The 18,569-nt window shown below is 70.2% G+C and overlaps 1 protein-coding gene across 6 annotated transcripts; it reads left to right on the top strand.

Moving 5' to 3' along the window:
- Window positions 1–2,695: 2,695 nt before the first annotated feature.
- LOC123353353 (ral guanine nucleotide dissociation stimulator-like 3) lies at window positions 2,696–16,174 on the top strand. 6 transcript variants are annotated; one of them, XM_044994369.1, is made up of 17 exons: window positions 2,696–2,785; window positions 3,859–4,070; window positions 5,308–5,519; window positions 5,950–6,191; window positions 6,222–7,315; window positions 7,847–8,053; window positions 8,272–8,375; window positions 9,883–9,967; window positions 10,321–10,413; window positions 11,217–11,303; window positions 11,535–11,567; window positions 12,786–12,907; window positions 13,266–13,355; window positions 14,052–14,196; window positions 14,597–14,758; window positions 14,929–15,043; window positions 15,381–16,174. In XM_044994369.1, exons 2-17 carry the CDS (start codon window positions 3,936–3,938, stop codon window positions 15,683–15,685), a joined length of 3,231 nt encoding a protein of 1,076 aa, XP_044850304.1. In that variant the 5' UTR covers window positions 2,696–2,785; window positions 3,859–3,935; the 3' UTR covers window positions 15,686–16,174. The 6 variants fall into 6 exon arrangements, with proteins under 6 accessions (XP_044850304.1, XP_044850309.1, XP_044850305.1 ...); XM_044994374.1 differs by having other exon boundaries at window positions 2,704–2,785; window positions 3,963–4,028; XM_044994370.1 differs by having other exon boundaries at window positions 2,704–2,785; window positions 3,963–4,070.
- The last annotated feature ends 2,395 nt before the right edge of the window (window positions 16,175–18,569 follow it).

Raw genomic sequence — 18,569 nt, 5'->3', positions numbered from 1 at the left:
AGGAGGGGGAGCTGCCCCACAGCGACCCCTCAGGCCGGGGAGCACCACACCTGGCGCCCCAGAGCCCGGGCCCCTCCCCTCCCCTCCCCCGCAGGCAGTGGGTGAATCGTGCCCCCCGGCCTGGGCCTCTCGCGCTCCCTGCTGCCTTGAGCGCTGCCCCAGAGCTTCCCGCGTCCGCGCTGGGACCCCCAACCTCCCCCCCGCGCTGACCCCCGTGTGCCGCGTGTGATTCAATAAAGCCCCTCGGGCGGAGCAGCCCCTGGCTTGGTGCAGTGTGATGGGCATCCCCTCCCCCGCGAGGCAGGGGGCGGCACGGGGCATTGGGCGTGACTAGCGCCCCCTGGGGCCAGCGCTGAGAGCGCCCCCTGCTGAGCCCCCACAGCACAGCCCAGCGCCCCCTAGCGCCGCCCTGGGGCCAGCGCTGACTGCCGGGGAGAGCGCCCCCTGCTGAGCCCCTGCCCCACAGCCCAGCGCCCCCTAGTGCCGCCCAGGGGCCAGCGCTGACTGCCGGGGAGAGCGCCCCCTGCTGAGCCCCTGCCCCACAGCCCAGCGCCCCCTAGTGCCGCCCAGGGGCCAGCGCTGACTGCCGGGGAGAGCGCCCCCCACTGAACCCCCGCCCCACAGCCCAGCGCCCCCTAGCGCCCCCTGGGGCCAGTGCTGACTGCCGGGGAGAGCCCCCCGCTGAGCCCCCGCCCCATAGCCCAGCGCCCCCTGCTGAGCCCCTGCCCCACAGCCCAGCGCCCCCTAGCGCCCCCTGGGGCTGGCTGCAGAGACCAAGGGCCGCCCTCTCTTGGCTGCAGCCCCTGCTTGGCCCGGGGGGGGGGCAGCGCCAGCAGCAAAGATTTGACCCCCCCCGGGCTCTGCTTCACCCCGGCCCCAGGAGCCTCCACCCGCCTGAGCCTGGCCCCAGGCTCTGATCTGAGAGCCCGTGTGCCCAGCTCCCCCCCCCGCGCCTCAGTTTCCCCTGTCAGCAAGGGGGGCTCGTGGCGGCTCTGCCCCCGGCTCCGTGCTGCCGGGCGAGTGCCCCTGGGAGCGGGGGCAGGAGTGTCCCACGCCCAGCGTGAGCCCAGCCCCGGGGCAGCACTGGCGGGGGCACAGCCAGAGAGAGGAGGCCAGGCTGGAAGGGAACTGGGGGGCCAGGCGGCTGTACCCCCAAATCACCCCCTGCCCCTCAGGAGAGGCTGGCCAGGGGGATCAGCTGTGGCGAAGTGGGGACGGGAGTGGGGCCCTGCCGGGCAGCGAGCGGCCCTGGGGCGCGGGGCCCACTGGGACATGCCCCCCTCAGCCCGTGTCCTGCCCCCCGCCCCGATTGCCAGAGCTGTGACCCCCAGGGGGCATCTGCTCCCGGCCGCTCCCCCAGCCTCGGCCAAGCTCCTCCCCCCCCCCCCCATTCAGTGTCAACCACAGATTGCAGCTCTGGGCTCCCCCCACCTCAGCTCCGCCGGTGCCCCTCACTCCCGACCCGCAGCCCCTGCTGCCCACCCCTGGGACCCCCCAGCTCTGCCGGTGCCCCTCACTCCCGACCCGCAGCCCCTGCTGCCCACCCCTGGGACCCCCACCTCAGCCCTGCCGGTGCCCCTCACTCCTGACCCGCAGCCCCTGCTGCCCCACCTCAGCCCTGCCGGTGCCCCTCACGCCCCACCCGCAGCCCCCTGCTGGCCACCCCTGGGCCCCCCACCGCAGCCCTGCCGGTGCCCCTCACTCCCGACCCGCAGCCCCTGCTGCCCCACCTCAGCCCTGCCGGTGCCCCTCACTCCCGACCCGCAGCCCCCTGCTGCCCACCCCTGGGACCCCCACCTCAGCCCTGCCGGTGCCCCTCACTCCTGACCCGCAGCCCCTGCTGCCCCACCTCAGCCCTGCCGGTGCCCCTCACTCCCGACCCGCAGCCCCCTGCTGGCCACCCCTGGGACCCCCACCTCAGCCCTGCTGGTGCCCCTCACTCCTGACCCGCAGCCCCTGCTGCCCACCCCTGGGACCCCCACCTCAGCCCTGCCGGTGCCCCTCACTCCCGACCCGCAGCCCCTGCTGCCCACCCCTGGGGCCCCCCCAGCCCTGCCGGTGCCCCTCACTCCCGACCCGCAGCCCCTGCTGGCTACCCCTGGGACCCCCACCTCAGCCCTGCCGGTGCCCCTCACTCCTGACCCGCAGCCCCTGCTGGCTACCCCTGGGACCCCCACCTCAGCCCTGCCAGTGCCCCTCACTCCCGACCCGCAGCCCCTGCTGGCTACCCCTGGGACCCCCACCTCAGCCCTGCCGGTGCCCCTCACTCCCGACCCGCAGCCCCTGCTCCCCTGCCTGGAGGCGGAGGAAGGCGAGATGGGGCCAGTGGGGTTTCAGGTGCCCCCGAGTTCTGACCAGGGGAGACCTGCCCGCGTCCTGCCCCAGCCCCTGCTGCGCCCACAGAGAGAACCCAGGAGTCCTGGCTCCCCGCACTCCCCCCCCCAACTACTAGACTTTGCCCTGCAGCCTGTCCTCCCCCAGCTCTCAGTCCCCCCGGCTGCCCCACTCCTGGCCCCCTCCAGGGGGCTGAGCCTCCCCACTGAGCGCCCCACGTCCCCTCCCCGGGGGCGGCTGGGTCTCAGGCCGGGACTCCATGTCCCAGGCGCGCCCTGCGCCGCCCTCCCGCCCCCACCCCTTGGATGGGGGAGGGGCCCCTTGTGCCCCAGCTGCGCGGCCCCCCCGGCGGCCTGGCCCCTCCCCCGGGGCTGCAGCCGAGAGACCTTCCCGGCGCCGCCGAGTCAAGGGCGGACACCGCGATCCAGCCCCGGCGCCGGAGCGCCCGATGGTAACGCCGCGCCCGGGGCCCGAACCCCCGCCCGGCAGAGACATCGGCCCTGGGGGGCGGCCCCTCGGCTGGGCTGCGAGCGAGGGGCACATGGCTGCCCGGGGGGCGCTGGGTGCCCGGGGGTGGGTGGGAAGGGGGCGCTGGGTGCCCGGGGGGGAGGGGGGCGCTTTGTGCCCGGGGGGGAGGAGGGGGCGCCGGGTGCCCGGGGGAGTGGAGGGGGCGCTGGGTGCCCGGGGGGGAGGAGGGGACGCCGGGTGCCCGGGGGGGGGCGCTTTGTGTCCGGGGGGCACCTCCCCTGCTGGGGCCTGGGTCGAGACCCCCCAGCTCACCGCGAACGAGGGGCACCGAACGGGCATGGTGGGGTGGGGGCAGCTCGGGGGGATTGGGGACCTCACCCCCCTTCCCAGGCGGCCGCGGCCCATGGGGATCAGGGTGCCGGACGCCAGCCCCACATCCCCGAGCTGGGGGGGAGAACCCGACTTGCGGCTACTGGGATGGCAGCCCCCCCCCCCAGCTGGGGCGGGGGGGCAGCAGGGCCCCTTGTGGAGGTGGGGCTGGGGGAGGCCGACCCTGCTGGACCGGTTGGGCGGCTCCGCTCCGGCTCCTTAAATGGGGGGTTGTTCAGGGTAGCCGGAGCCGCAGAGTGCTCTCCCCCCCCCCACATGCCACGCCCGCTTCTCCCCCCCCCGTGGGGGTGGGTGGCCCCTGCTCCTCCCCCCTTTAGCAGGGGGCTGGGAGTCCGGACTCCTGAGTTCTAGTCTCTTCCAAAGCAGCTTCGTGCCTCAGTTTCTCCCTCCGTTCTCTAGGGATGTGGATTCAGCACCCGCCTGTAGGGGGCGGTGGCGTGCCGGGGGCTGCCTGCAGGGAGGGAGCCGCACTGCAGCACCATCCTTCAGCCCCAGAGCTGCCAGCACCCCAGGCTGATGGCTGCACCGGGGGTGGGGTGAGGGGCCCCCTTAATCCTCACCCCCCCCCCAGGGGAAACCCATCTGTGGCAGAGCCGGGGAGAGAACCCAGGAGTCCCGGCTCCCAGCCCCGCCCCCTCTAACCACTAGATCCCACTGTCCTCCCAGAACTGGGGACAGAGCCCAGGAGGCCCGGCTCCCAGCGCCCCAGCCCCATCGCTGGGTGTTGGGGGCTGGCCGGGCCCATGGCCTGGTCTGTTCTCCCCCCGCAGGAGCCCCTCCAGCAGTGGGGTGAAGAGGTGGAGGACGGGGCCATCTACAGCGTCACCCTGCAGCGGGTGAGGGCGGAGCCTGCGGCCCACGGGGGACCCTGCCCGCTGGTACGGGGGGCTCCGCCAGGGGCCCGTCAGCTCGCCTGAGCCAAGGGGGCTGGACCCAGCCAGCGCCTGCCTGGGGGAGGGTACCTGGTGCTGCAGGGAGCGGGGCGGGGGCCAGCAGGGGGCGCTGTGCTGGGACTTTGGCTCATTTTCTCTCCGAGCTGGAATTCTTCACCTCCAGACCTAATCTGCTGCCAGCGTTGTTATAAACAGCCCTGGGCTCTGCCCCAGAGGTGGCTGCAGCTCAGCGCCGGGCGAGGGGTCTCTGTATAAACAGCCCCTGGGCTCCGCCCCAGAGGTGGCTGCAGCACAGCGCCGGGCGAGGGGTCTCTGTATAAACAGCCCCTGGGCTCCGCCCCAGAGGTGGCTGCAGCACAGCGCCGGGCGAGGGGTCTCTGTATAAACAGCCCCTGTGCTCCACCCCAGAGGTGGCTTCATCTCAGCGCCGGGCGAGGGGTCTCTGTATAAACAGCCCCTGGGCTCCGCCCCAGAGGTGGCTGCATCTCAGCGCCGGGCGAGGGGTCTCTGTATAAACAGCCCCTGGGCTCCGCCCCAGAGGTGGCTGCAGCTCAGTGCCGGGCCAGGGGTCTCTGTATAAACAGCCCCTGGGCTCCGCCCCAGAGGTGGCTGCATCTCAGTGCTGGGTGAGGGGTTCCTGTATAAACAGCCCCTGTGCTCCACCCCAGAGGTGGCTTCATCTCAGCGCCGGGCGAGGGGTCTCTGTATAAACAGCCCCTGTGCTCCACCCCAGAGGTGGCTGCATCTCAGCGCCGGGCGAGGGGTCTCTGTATAAACAGCCCCCAGCCCCACCCCAGAGGTGGCTGCATCTCAGCGCCGGGCGAGGGGTCTCTGTATAAACAGCCCCTGTGCTCCACCCCAGAGGTGGCTGCAGCTCAGCGCCGGGCGAGGGGTCTCTGTATAAACAGCCCCTGGCCCCACCCCAGAGGTGGCTGCAGCTCAGTGCCGGGTGAGGGGTCTCTGTATAAACAGCCCCTGGGCTCCACCCCAGAGGTGGCTGCATCTCAGGCCAGTGGACCCTTTTGGGGTCCTGAAGGAGGGGAAGAGGCTGGGGTGATGTAATTATTCCTTCTATTCCCTCTGTCTCAATCTCTCCATACTTGTCTATCCCCATCTACCCCCCCCTCTATCTATCTATCCCCATCCACCCCCCCTCTATCTATCCCCATCCACCCGCTCTCTCTCTCTCTCTCTCTCACTCCATCCATCTCCCCCCCCGCAGGCCGGAGCCGGCCCCCCCTGCCCCTTCGTGCAGTACCGCACCTGCAAGCTGCGCCGGCTGCGCGCCGGGACCCTGCCCCAGCTGGTGAGAGGCCTGGTCTCGGCCAGTGCAGAGAGCGACCCTGGCTACCTCCCCAGCTTCCTGGCCACCTACCGCGCCTTCGCCACCCCCGGCCGCGTGCTGGAGCTGCTGCTGCCGCTGGGCCCCGACAGGTGAGCCGGGGGGGGGGGCGCTGGGATTCCCCCTCCCCCGACAGGTGAGCCCGGGGGGGCGCTGGGATTCCCCCACCCCCGACAGGTGAGTCCGGGGGGGGGTGCTGGGATCCCCCCTCCCCTGACAGGTGAGCCCGGGGGGGGGTGCTGGGCTCCCCCCACCCCCGACAGGGGAGCCCTGGGGGGTGCTGGGATCCCCCCTCCCCTGACAGGTGAGCCCGGGGGGGGGGTGCTGGGCTCCCCCCACCCCCGACAGGGGAGCCCTGGGGGGTGCTGGGATCCCCCCTCCCCTGACAGGTGAGCCCGGGGGACACGCTCGGATCCCCCCACCCCCAACAGGGGAGCCCTGGGGGCTGGTCTCTGGGGAAGCTGCGGGGTGAGAACCCTGAAGTCCGGTCTTGCCAGGACTGACCCTCCCCCACCCCCCCAGCGCTGTGCTGCAGGTGCTGGAGCTCTGGCTGCGTGATCACCCCGAGGATTTCCGGGAGCCCCCCCAGCACCCCAGCCTGCGCCAGCTCCATGGCTACCTGCGCCAGGCAGCCCCGGGCTCAGAGGGGTGTGCGCGGGCCGAAGGGCTACTGCAGAGCTTCCAGGAGGAGCCGGGAGATGAACAGGCGGAGCCTGAGAGTAAGAGACTCTGGGCTACAACCCCCCGCTGCCGCCTGTCCCCTGGCTACAACCCCTGCCTCCGCCTGTCCCCTAGCTACAACCCCTGCCTCCGCCTGTCCCCTGGCTACAACTTCCAGCTCCACCTGTCCTCTGCCTCTGCCTGTCCCCTGGCTACAACCCCCACCTCCGCCTGTCCCCTGCCTCCGCCTGTCCCCTGGCCACAACCCCCACCTCTGCCTGTCCCCTGGCTACAACCCCTGCCTCCACCTGTCCCCTGCCTCCACCTGTCCCCTGGCCACAACCCCCACTGCCACCTGTCCCCTGGCCACAATCCCCACCTCCGCCTGTCCCCTGCCTCCGCCTGTCCTCTGGCTACAACCCCCGCCTCCGCCTGTCCCCTGCCTCTGCCTGTCCCCTGGCTACAACCACCGCCTCCGCCTGTCCCCTGGCTACAACCACCGCCTCCGCCTGTCCCCTGCCTCTGCCTGTCCCCTGGCTACAACCACCACCTCCGCCTGTCCCCTGCCTCCGCCTGTCCCCTGGCTACAACTTCCACCTCCACCTGTCCTCTTCCTCTGCCTGACCCCTGGCTACAACCCCCACCTCCGCCTGTCCCCTGCCTCCGCCTGTCCCCTGGCTACAACCACCGTCTCCGCCTGTCCCCTGCCTCCACCTGTCCCCTGGCCACAACCCCTGCCTCCACCTGTCCCCTGGCTACAACCCCCGCCTCCACCTGTCCTCTGCCTCCGCCTGTCCCCTGGCTACAACTTTCGTCTCTGCCTGTCCCCTGGCTACAATTCCCGCCCTCCGCCTGTCCCCCTCACCCCCAGCTACAACCCCCACCTCCACCTGTCCCCCAGCTACAACCCCCCAGCATCTGTCCCCCTCCTGGCTCTTCCACCACCACCACCAGTCCCCTGGCTACAGCCCCTCCTCTGCCTGTCCATCTTAGCCCCTCCTCCGCCCATCCCTTGGCTGGAACCCCTCAGCGCCTGTCCCCCTCGCAGGCCTCTGTGCAGCCGGCGGATCTGATGCCCTGCGCTGTCTCCCCTGCAGGCTGTGAATCCCCTGGGGATGGTCCGCTGGTGTTGGGGGGCGAGGGGGGGCCAGAGGGCTGCGGGGAGTCCCCCGATCTCCTGTCGTTCAGTGTGGAGGAAGTGGCCGAGCAGCTGACGCTAATGGATATAGTAAGTGGGGGGCTGGGGGAGCGGGGCCAGATCACCCAAGAGAGCATAGCCCGGTGGTTAGGGCAGGGGGCCCGAGGGGCAGGAATCCTGGGTTCTCTCCCCAGCTCTGGGAGGGGAGTGGGGTCTAGTGGTTAGAGCAGGGAGGGGCTGGGAGCCAGGACTCCTGGGTTCTCTCCCCAGCTCTGGGAGGGGAGTGGGGTCTAGTGGCTAGAGCAAGAGGGTTGGGAGCCAGGACTCCTGGGTTCTCTCCCCAGCTCTGGGAGGGGAGTGGGGTCTAGTGGTTAGAGCAGGGAGGGGCTGGGAGCCAGGACTCCTGGGTTCTCTCCCCAGCTCTGGGAGGGGAGTGGTGTCTACTGGCTAGAGCGGGAGGGTTGGGAGCCAGGACTCCTGGGTTCTCTCCCCAGCTCTGGGAGGGGAGTGGGGTCTAGTGGCTAGAGCGGGAGGGTTGGGAGCCAGGACTCCTGAGTTCTGTTCCTTTGCTGTGTCCGGGCATAGAGCATGGGCCCTCCCACACTCCCTCTTCCCCCCCAGGAGCTGTTCATGCAGGTGCGGCCCTTCCACTGCCTGGGCTGCGTGTGGTCGCAGCGGGACCGCGAGGGGGCAGCGCCCAGCGTCCGCGCCACCGTGGCCCAGTTCAACGCCGTCACCAGCTGCGTCGTCGCCTCGGTGCTGGGTGACGTGCAGCTCCGTGCGCCGCAGAGAGCCCGGCTGCTGGAGAAGTGGGTGGCCATCGCCCAGGTGGGGGCAGGGGACAGCTGAGGGGGTGGGGTGGGGGGCAGGGCCGAGGGGGCCCAGTGAGGTGTGGGGGAAGGTGAGGGGCACTTATGGGAGGTTGGGGGGATCCAGGCCAGCAGGGGTTGGGGGAGGGAGTCCAGTAGTAACTGGACTTGTGGAGGGTTGCGGCGTAGATCTCAGGGGGGGGGAAGCTGGATCCCACTGACTCTCCTCCCCCCCAGCACTGCTGCGTTCTGCGTAACTTCTCCTCCCTGCGAGCCGTGATCTCCGCCCTGCAGTCCAGCCCCGTGCACCGGCTCAAGAGGACCTGGGCTGCCGTCAGCCGGTGAGAGCTGGGGGCTGAATGGAGGGGGCGGGGGCTGTCTCACACCCTGCCCCCCTTTGGCTTGGCGGGCGGAGCTTGGGGGTGAGTTTGGCTCCATGCAATCTGACCAGTGCCCCCCGAAGGCATGGCTGGGATGGCCAGGGCTAATCCAGGAAGTCCCGCCTTCCAGAGGGCGGGACTTGCCCCCAAGAGCCAGTGCTCTTGGGTTGGAGCTCACAGTGGGGAGTGGGGTCCAGAGGGTCCCGGTGACCCTGGAGGGGTCAGGACATGCTGGGGAGGCTGCCAGGATGGGGTTCAGTGGGTGGGGGTGGGTGGGACAGGAATAGGGTGGTGAGAGGATCAGGGTGCCGGGGTGGGGATAGTGTCAGGAGGGTGCAGGAACCAGGGATAGGTGGGTGCCGGGATTGGGGACTGAGGATTGGAGGTGCTGGGGGTGGGGATTGGGAGTTGAGGTTTGGGGGAGATAGGGGTGGGGATTGGGGGTTATCAGGGTTCCCTCCCCACTCTGAACTCTGGGGTACAGATGTGGGGACCCACATGAAAGACCCCCTACGCTTATTTCTACCAGCTTAGGTTAAAAACTCCCCAAGGCACAAATCCTTCCCTTGTCCTCAGATTAGGTAACTGCTGCCACCACCAAGCGATTCAAAGAAAGAATCAGCGAAAGGACGACTTGGAGTCCGATTTCCCCAAAATATCCCCCAAGCCCCTTCACCCCCTTTCCTGGGGAGGCTGGAGAATAAACAAGCCCAGATCAGCCCTGGGTTTTTCGGACACTAAAAAACCCAGTCAGATTATTAAAAAACCAGAACTTTATTAGAAAGAAAAACGGTGACTGGAGCATCTCTGGACGACTGGACTGGAAGGGAACCTCACAGGCGATCAGCAGAGGGTTTCCCTCTGGGCAAAACTTTAAAGTTACAAAATGAGAAAACGGGGCTAAACCTCCCTCTCGGCACAGAGAAAATCACAAGCCAAAACAAAAGCTAATCTAAGGCGTTTCCTTGCTAAATACCTGCTAACTCGAGAGGGGTTGGATTTCTCTTGATCTGTCTCCGCAAACACACAGAACAGACACACAAAACAACCCCCCCCCCCGGCCCCCCTCTCATTTGAAAGTATCTTGTCCCCTTATTGGTCCTTTTGGGTCAGGTGTCAGCCAAGTTACCTGAGCTTCTTAACCCTTTACAGGTAAAAGGATTTTGTGCCTCTGGCCAGGAGGGATTTTATAGTATTGTACACAGGAGGGCTGTTACCCTTCCCTTTATGTTTATGACAGGGGCTGAGGATTGGGGGTGCCGGGGCGGGTGGGGGCAGGGATCGGGGGCTGAGGGTTGAGGATGCGGGGCCGATGGGGATGAGGATCAGGGGCTGAGGATTGGGGGTGCCGGGGCGGGTGGGGATGGGGATTGGGGGTACCGGGCTGGGTGGGGGTGGGGATTGGGGGTGCAGGGATGGGGATTAGGGGTGCATGCATGGACAGAGCTCGGTCCTGTCCTGCCCCCAGGGACACCATGGGCATCTTCCGGAAGCTCTCGCAGATCTTCTCCGATGACAAGAATCACCTGAGCTGCCGGGAAATCCTGCTGCAGGTACCTGGCGCTGGGGCCATGCTATGGGGTGCTGTGCCCCAGGGAGTGAGGGGGCTCGGTGAAAGGTGGGGGGCTTGCTGGGGGGGTGCCATGCTTTGGGGGCAGGGGGCTCAGCAGGGGGTGGGGGGCCTTGGTGAGCAGGGGGCTTGCTGGGGGTGCCATGCTGTGGGGGCAGGGTGGGGGGCTTACCAGGGGTGTAGGGCAGGGGGCACCGGGGGATATTGTGCTGCAGGGGATGGGGGGGCACCGGGGGGGCACCGTGCCCCCGGAAGTGGGATTTCACTCCATGTACCGCAGGCTCCCATCAATGATTTCTTTGCGCTGGGCCCTGCCGGTCCCGTCCCTCTGCACAGGGAGATGCTGCCCAGGGCGTCCCCGAGGGAGCTCCCAGCCCCCGCGTCGCCCGCAAAGCGACTCAGAAACTGAATCCCCCGGAGAAGCCAGCGGTGAGCGATGGGACCCGGCCAGGGTCTAGGGCCTTGCAGGGCTGCGGGTCGGGAGTGAGGGGCACCTGCTGGGCTGCGGGTGGGGACTGGGGGCCACTGGCAGAGCTCGGCGTGGGGGGTGGGGAGGGATAACGGGGGGGCTGCGAGTCGGGAGTGAGGGGCACTGGCAGAACTTGGGGTGGGGGGAGAGGAGGGATAATGGGGGGCTGCGAGTCGGGAGTGAGGGGCACGGGCAGACCTGGGGGTGGGGGGTGGGGAGGGATAACGGGGGGGCTGCGAGTCGGGAGTGAGGGGCACTGGCAGAACTTGGGGTGGGGGGTGAGGAGGGATAACGGGGGGGCTGCGAGTCGGGAGTGAGGGGCACCGGCAGAGCTCAGGGTGGGGGTCAGGAGGGATACCGGGGGGGCTGTGAGTCGGGAGTGAGGGGCACCGGCAGAGCTCAGGGTGGGGGGTGGGGAGGGATAACGGGGGGGCTGCGAGTCGGGAGTGAGGGGCACCGGCAGAGCTCAGGGTGGGGGTCAGGAGGGATAACGGGGGGGCTGCGAGTCGGGAGTGAGGGGCACTGGCAGAGCTCAGGGTGGGGGGTGAGGAGGGATAACGGGGGGCTGCGAGGCGGGAGTGAGGGGCACTGGCAGAGCTCAGGGTGGGGGGAGGGGAGGGATAACGGGGGGGCTGCGAGTCGGGAGTGAGGGGCACCGGCAGAGCTCAGGGTGGGGGGTGGGGAGGGATAACGGGGGGGCTGCGAGTCGGGAGTGAGGGGCACCGGCAGAGCCGTGTGGGTGACCCGGACCCTCCCACCCCAGGCGCCCCCCCCGGGCACTGTCCCGTACCTTGGCACCTTCCTGACGGATCTGGTGATGCTGGACACGGCGCTGCCGGATTTCCTGGAGGTGAGTCGAGGGGGCTGGGGGTCCCAGGCTCACACCCTCGCTGTGCCACCCCCCCAGCGCCCATCTCAGGGGCCCCCTAGGGCCGAGCTGCCTCTTCCCCCGAGACCCCCAGAGGCTCTTGTGCACATCCTGCCCCCGGGGGCCGGGACCCCTCCCCCAGTGCCAGCCCCTTCCTGGGGTAACCACTGGGGGGCCCAACCCCCTCACGTTCTCTCTCTGATTCCCCCCCAGGGTGGGCTCATCAACTTTGAAAAGAGGCGGAAGGTGAGTGGGGGGGAGGGGGGCTGGCCGGGACCCTGGGAGAGCAGAGGGGAGTGGGTGGGGGAGGGGCTGGGAGTCAGGACTCCTGAGATCTCTGATCTGTTGGTGGGAGAAATTGGGGGGGAGGGTCAGGGGATGGGAGCTGGGGGGGGATGGGAAGGGGGCTGGGGCGGGTGGGGGACAGGAAGCTGGGGGGGGTGGATGGCGGGGATGGGAGCTGGGGGGGATGGAGGACAGGAGGCCTGCGGTGGCGGGATGGGAGCTGGGGGGCACGGGGAGTGGATGGGAGGCGGGGGGGATGGGAGGTGGGGGGTGACAGGATGAGGGGTCTGGGGGGGCGGGAGGCTGGGGGACAGGAGGCGGACGGCGGGGATGGGAGCTGGGGGGCACGGGGAGTGGATGGGAGGCTGTGGCGGGGCGGGAGGCTGGGGGACAGGAGGCGGATGGCGGGGATGGGAGCTGTGGGGTGGGAGGATTGGGGGGACGGGAGCTGTGGGGCGGGAGAATGTGGGGGGCGGGGAGGACTGGAGCTGTGGGGACAGGAGCTGGGGAGGCGGGAGGCTGGGGGGGCAGGAGGCGGATGGCGGGGACGGGAGCTGTGGGGCGGGAGGATATGGGGGGACGGGAGCTGTGGGGCGGGAGGATGCGGGGGGGACGGCAGCTGGGGTGGAGGGATGATGCGGGGGGGACGGGAGCTGGGGGGCCGGGAGGTGGGGGGGGGGGCGGGAGCTGTGGGGGCAGGAGGATTGGGGGGGACGGGAGCTGTGGGGCGGGAGGATTGGGGGGGCCGGGAGCTATGGGGCGGGAGGATTGGGGGGGACGGGAGTTGGGGGGACAGGAGGCGGATGGCGGGGATGGGAGCTGTGGGGCGGGAGGATTGGGGGGGATGGGAGCTGTGGGGCGGGAGGATTGGGGGGACGGGAGCTGGGGGGCGGGAGGATTGGGGGGACGGGAGCTGGGGGGGCAGGAGGCGGTTGGCGGGGACGGGAGCTGGGGGGGCAGGAGGCGGTTGGCGGGGACGGGAGCTGTGGGGCGGGAGGATGGGGGGGATGGGAGCTGGGGGGCGGGAGGATGGGTGGGGACGGGAGCTGGGGGGGCAGGAGGAGGATGGCGGGGACGGGAGCTGGGGGGGCAGGAGGAGGATGGCGGGGACGGGAGCTGGGGGGGCGGGAGGATGGGGGGGGGCGGGAGCGGGGCCCTGAACCCCGTCTCTGGGCCCAGGAGGCCGAGATCCTGCTGCGGATCCAGCAGCTGCAGGCGTCGTGCCGGGGCTACGCCCTGCGCCCCAACCCCCCCGTGCTGGCCGCCTTCCAGCGCCACGGCCGGCTCGCCGAGGAGCAGAGGTACCCGGGGGGCTCGGGGGTCGCAGTGGCGGGGCAGGTGGGAGGTGGTCAGTGAGCAGGGAGTGCAGTGGGGGGCAGAGGAGGGGCTAGAGGGGGCCGGTGGTGAGGGGGGGCAGGAGAGAGGCGGGGAAGAGGACACTGAGGGGGGCAGGAGAGAGGCCGGGGGGCAGTGAGGGGGGCAGTAGGGAGGTGGGGGAGGGGGGTAGGAGAGAGGCTGGGGGTCAGTGGGGGGGCAGTGGGGCATCACGTGGGGAGCTGCCTGGAGCCTCCCCCTCCACGATGGAAGGAGCGAAGTAGCCGCAGAAGGGGGGGGGCAGGACGGACACTCGCTAACCCCCCCCATCCCCTCCCCCCCCAGCTACCGGGTCTCGCGGCTCATTGAGCCCCCAGCCGACTCCTGCCCCAACTCACCCCGCGTCAAACGCAGCCTCAGCAAACGCTTCAGCTCGTAAGTCGCCCCCAGCTCGGCAGTCGCCCCCCCAGCTCGGGAGTTACCCCGGCCCCCCCAGCTCGGCAGTCGCCCCCCCAGCTCGGGAGTTACCCTGCCCCCCCCGGCCCCCCTGCAGCTGGGAGCCCCCATCAGCGCCGTGCCGCGGCCGGGGGACCTGGGCTCTCCGAAAGGCCGGACGGGACGATCCCAATGGTCTGTCCAGCCGCGGCGTCCGTCTGCCTGTGAGCAGCCCCCCCGGGAGCCGGGAGCCCTGCCTGGGGGGCGTGGGGATGGCGCTGCCTGTGCCCAGCCTGCCTCAGTTTCCCATGGGGGGTCCCGTCGGCTTCCCGCATCCCCTGCTCAGAGGGGTCGATCCTGGGGGCGCCATGGGGCAGCCCTAGGCCAGGCCTCACTCCCCTCTCCTCTGGGGGTCATTCCCCTGGCACTAGCGGCTGGTCAGGCAGAATCAGTGGGGAAACTGAGGCACGCCTAGTGGTCATAAAACTATTACCAGGTTTCCCACATTCATGTGGGGGAGGGGCAGGGGGTCCGTGGGTACTGGGGGGAGGAGGTGGGTGTTGGGGGGCGTCTCGCTCTGGGAGGGTGGAATTGGCGTCTGGAGAGGGATGGAGATGTCTGGGGGGCAGGTTCTCTTGTTGCCCCCCCAGCCCTTCCCCCCCCCTTTCTTGCCCATTCACCCCCATCTCCCCTCAGGCTCCTGCTGGGGGCCGAGGCCCTGCCCCCCCGTCTGCCCTCCGCCAAGGGCAGCATCTCGCCCGCGGGCACCGGCAGCAGCTGCGAAGCCGATGAGGGGCCCAGTGCCCCCTGCTTCCCGGAGGTGGGGGGGCCCCTTGGCAAGGTACCGTGGGATGCCGGGGGGCTGCCGGGGTAGCTGGGGGTGGGCTGAGCTGGGCCAGTGCAAAGGCCAGTGTCCACTGGGCTCCAGTGATTAGAGCAGGGGGAGGGGGGAACCCCGGACTCCTGGGTTCTCTCCCCGCTCTGGGAGGGGAGTGGGGTGCAGTGGTTAGAGCTGGGGGGGAGAGGGGGTCTGGGAGCCTGGACTCCTGGGTTCTATCCCTGCTTTGGGAGTGGGGTGCAGTGGTTAGAGCTGGCAGGGAGGGCGGGGCTGGGAGCCCGGACTCCTGGGTTCTATCCCTGCTTTGGGAGGGGAGTGGGGTGCAGTGGTTAGAGCTGGTGGGGGCTCCTGGGTTCTCTCCCTGCTTGCTCACCAGCTCCCATTCCCCGCCCCCCGTGCCCAGAGCCTGCTGGAGCTGCCGGTGAGCACCTGCCCCCCCGAGGAGCCGCCCTCCCCCCTCGCCCGCTGCCCCGGCTCGCCCCTGTACAACCAGCAGGGGGCGGACTCGTGCATCGTGCGGGTCAGCGTGGACAACGCCCACGGCAACCTCTACAGGAGCATCCTGGTGAGGGGGGCTGGGGGGGTCCTGCCTGTGGGGGGCGGGGCTGATGCTGGCCCCGCCCCATCCCCATTGCTGCCCTGTACCCTCCCCATCCTGCATGCTCCCCCGCCCCCACCCCTGCTTGTGCTGCCCCCTCCCCCACCCTGATCCTGTGCCCCCCTCCGGCCCCCCAGCTGACCAGCCAGGACAAGACCCCGGCCGTGGTGCTGCGCGGCCTCCAGAAACACGGCCTGGACGGGACCCCGCCCGGAGCCTTCCAGCTCCTGCAGCTGCTGGGGGGCGGCAGAGGTGAGGGGGGCCCGGCTGGGACGGGGAGCAGAGGGCAAGGTGGGGGGAGGGGAGGTGTCACAGGTGGGGAGAAGGTGGGGGGGTGAGGGCATGGGGGGAGGGGAGGTGTTGGGGGAGGAGCAGGGGGTGTTGCTGGAGCAGAGGACCAGGTGGGGGGAGCACACGGGGGGTATCAGGGTATGGGGGAGGGGAGGTGTCACAGGTGGGGGAAAGGTGGGGGGGTATCAGGGCATGGGGGGAGGGGAGGTGTTGGGGGAGGGGCAGGGGGAGACGAGGACCAGCGGGGGGGGCTTCAGTACCATTGTGCCCCCCTCACACTCTCCTCCGACCCCCCCAGAGCTGCTGATCCCTGATGGGGCCAACGCCTTCTACGCCATGAATCCAGCCGCCAACTTCGACTTCGTCCTGCGCCGGAAGGGCCCCCCCAGCCCCCGCCTCCCCCGACCCACCACTGCCCACAAAACCCCCCCTCCCCTCCCCCCCAGCCCAGCCCTAACCACGGAGCCCCCACTCCCCTCCCCCCCAGGGCCCTTTTCGCCCCCAGCACCGCGCAGGCCGGGCACCCCCCCATGCTCCCCCCTCTCCTCCCTCCCAGCCCCTAGCACCTCCCCCCGGCAGCCTCCCCCGGCCTCTCCCCCCTGATCTCCACCCAGAGCCCCCTGCTTCATTCCCCAGCCCCCACCCCCACCCCACCCCCACCCCGGCTGCAGGTCCAGCTCCTCCCTGCACCCGCTGTTGGCCCCTCCCCAAGTCGCCAGGACCCTGGGGATCTACACCACCCCACCCCGCCATCGGGGAAACAAGCCTCAGCTGGGCTCCCCCAATTCCCACCCCCCCCAGTCAGTCCCTGGGTATGGGGCCACCCCCCTCAGCCTGCCCCCCGTCCCCCCCTGCAGCCAGGAGCGCGGCGCGTGCCGTGGGGCACCGGAGACGCTAGGATCGGCTGTGCTGGGGGCTGCCCTGCTCCCAGGAAGAGGGGTTTGGGGGGCAGGCGATCCACGGGGGCCTGGAGGGGCCAGCGCTCCTGGGAGAGGTCCCCGCTGAGGGGTGGGGTCTGTGCTGGGGGTTCCCCCCTCGCTGCTCCCCAGCAATCAGCCGGGGGGGGGGGGGCTCTGAATCCTGGATTTTCCAATAAACCCCCCTGAGCAGAGCAAACCGTGGTCTGGTGGTTTGTTCTGCCCCCCCCCGGGGGGGATCTGGGGCAGGCCAGTTTTTGCAGGGGGTGGAAATGGGGGGCCAGTGATTTTGCAGCTGGTTGAGCCCCCCTCCAGTGGCCACTAGGTGGCAGCAGCTGGCCCTGGCCCTGGCTCCCTTGGGGGGGGGCCCGGCTGGGGAGCTGGTGGGGCTCTAGGCTGGGTGCTGCTGTGTTTTCAGCCCCACCCCCTGGTTGCCGTGACAATGCTGGGGAGATGAGCCTCGCTCTGGGTGTGGGGTGGGGGCTGCCAGAAGCCCCCAGACGGGGGCAGGGAGGGGGCATCGGGGTCTCATTCCCCTCCGCAGCTTTGTGTGTTGGTGGGTGGGGGGGTCCCCACTGCAGGATCAGGCCCTTTGCAACCCCAGGATCAAGGTGTCTTCAGCCCCCCCAGCCCAGAATTGGGCCCTCAGTCACCCCCCACCAGCAGGCCGGGGCCTGGAGCTGCAGCAGGATCGGATCTTGGGGGGTCGGCTCCTGGGGTCCCACGTCCCCCTCGCTACGGCTGACGCTGGGCTCGCCCCCAGGCCACTGTGGGGGGGAGGAGCACGGGGCTAGGAGGGGGCGACGGACCCCATCTGGGAGTCTGACCCCAGAGATCCCCAGGGTCCCGCAGCCACCCCCCGCCCTGCCCCAGGTCTGCCAGCAGCGGGCACCGGATAGATAGAGGGGGGACCTGGGGCAGGTGGGGGGTGGGAAGGGATGGATAGAGGAGGGCATCGGGCCGGGTGGGGGATGGGGAGGGGTGGATAGAGGGGGTATGAGGCAGGTGGGGGGTGGGTAGGGATGGATGGGGGGAATGGGGGCAGGTGGGGGACATGGGGCAGGTGGGGGGGGAAGGGATGAACAGAGGGGGAATGGGGCAGGCGGGTGCCCATGGGGAGGGACAGATGCCCATGGGGAGGGACAGATGGGGAGGGATGGATGGAGGAATGGGGGCAGGTAGGGGGTGGGTAGGGATGGATTGGGGGCATGGGGCTGGGTGGGGGTGGGTAGGGATGGATTGGGGGCATGGGGGTGGGTGGGGGTGGGAAGGGATGAACAGAGGGGGAATGGGGGCGGGTGGGGGACATGGGGCAGATGGGGTGGGAAGGGATGGACCGAGGGCGAATGGTGGCTGGTGGGGGACATGGGGCAGATGGGGTGGGAAGGGATGGACAGAGGGGGAATGGGGGCGGGTGGGGTGGGAAGGGATGAACAGAGGAGGAATGGGGGCGGGTGGGGACATGGGGCAGGTGGGGGGGAAGGGATGGACAGGGGGAATGGGGGTGGGTGGGGGACATGGGGCAGGTGGGGGGGGGACGGGATGGACAGAGGGGGAATGGGGGCAGGTGGGGGTGGCAAGGGATGGACAGAGGAGGAATGGGGGCGGGTGGGGACATGGGGCAGGTGGGGGGGGAAGGGATGGACAGAGGGGGAATGGGGGTGGGTGGGGGACATGGGGCAGGTGGGGGGGAAGGGGTGGACAGAGGGGGAATGGGGGCGGGTGGGGACATGGGGCAGGTGGGGTGGGAAGGGATGAACAGAGGGGGAATGGGGGTGGGTGGGGGACATGGGGCAGGTGGGGGTGGGAAGGGATGGACAGAGGGGGAATGGGGGCAGATGGGGGGGAAGGGATGGACAGAGGGGGAATGGGGGCGGGTGGGGGATATGGGGCAGGTGGGGTGGGAAGGGATGGACAGAGGGGCTCGGGGCAGGCGGGTGCCCGTGGGGAGGGCCCATAGATCACACGGGGGGCAGACGGGTTCTGCAGCTGGCTGGCGCAGGGCCGTGCCCTGGGTTTCTCCGGCCCGCGGTGCCTCCCTGGCACCAGGCCAGGCTCCCTGCCCCTCGCTGGGGGGCACCCGGCGGCAGGGGGCCGGGTCCCTCGGCTGCGAATCGCGGGTGCTACCGGGTGCACGATCCCCAGTTTATTCAATGCCCACTGGGGACGGGGGACCCGGCCCCCCAGGACCCGCTCCCAGCCCAGAGGGTGGGGCTGAGGGTCTGCGCCTGTGGGTCCACAGGGGCTGCTCCAGGCCGGGCGTTTGGGGGCCCCTTGGCCCCATGTGACCCTGGCTCTGCCCTGGCTCATTAGTCCCCTGCTCGCAGCCTCGGCGGGGCCCCCGGGTGGCCCTGAGGGGTCGCGTGGGGCCGCCTGGCCAAGCCAGAGCATGGACCCAGCAGAGCTGCCGTGGGCACCGTTCTGGCTCTGCCCTTTGGCCGGCCAAGGGGGCAGCGCTGAACCCCCGGCCTGACCCCGTTGTTCTGGTGCCGGGGCTGGGTTGCTGGGTGTTAATGGGGGGTCCGGGGGGGGCTCCCCTTGGCTGTTTGGAGTCTCCAGCTGGTGCTTGA

The sequence above is a fragment of the Mauremys mutica genome, chromosome 20 (assembly GCF_020497125.1).
Source record: "Mauremys mutica isolate MM-2020 ecotype Southern chromosome 20, ASM2049712v1, whole genome shotgun sequence".
Lineage (NCBI taxonomy): Eukaryota > Metazoa > Chordata > Testudines > Geoemydidae > Mauremys > Mauremys mutica.
The sequence above is the reverse complement of the archived record's forward strand: the minus strand, read 5'-3'. Positions and strand labels throughout refer to the sequence as shown.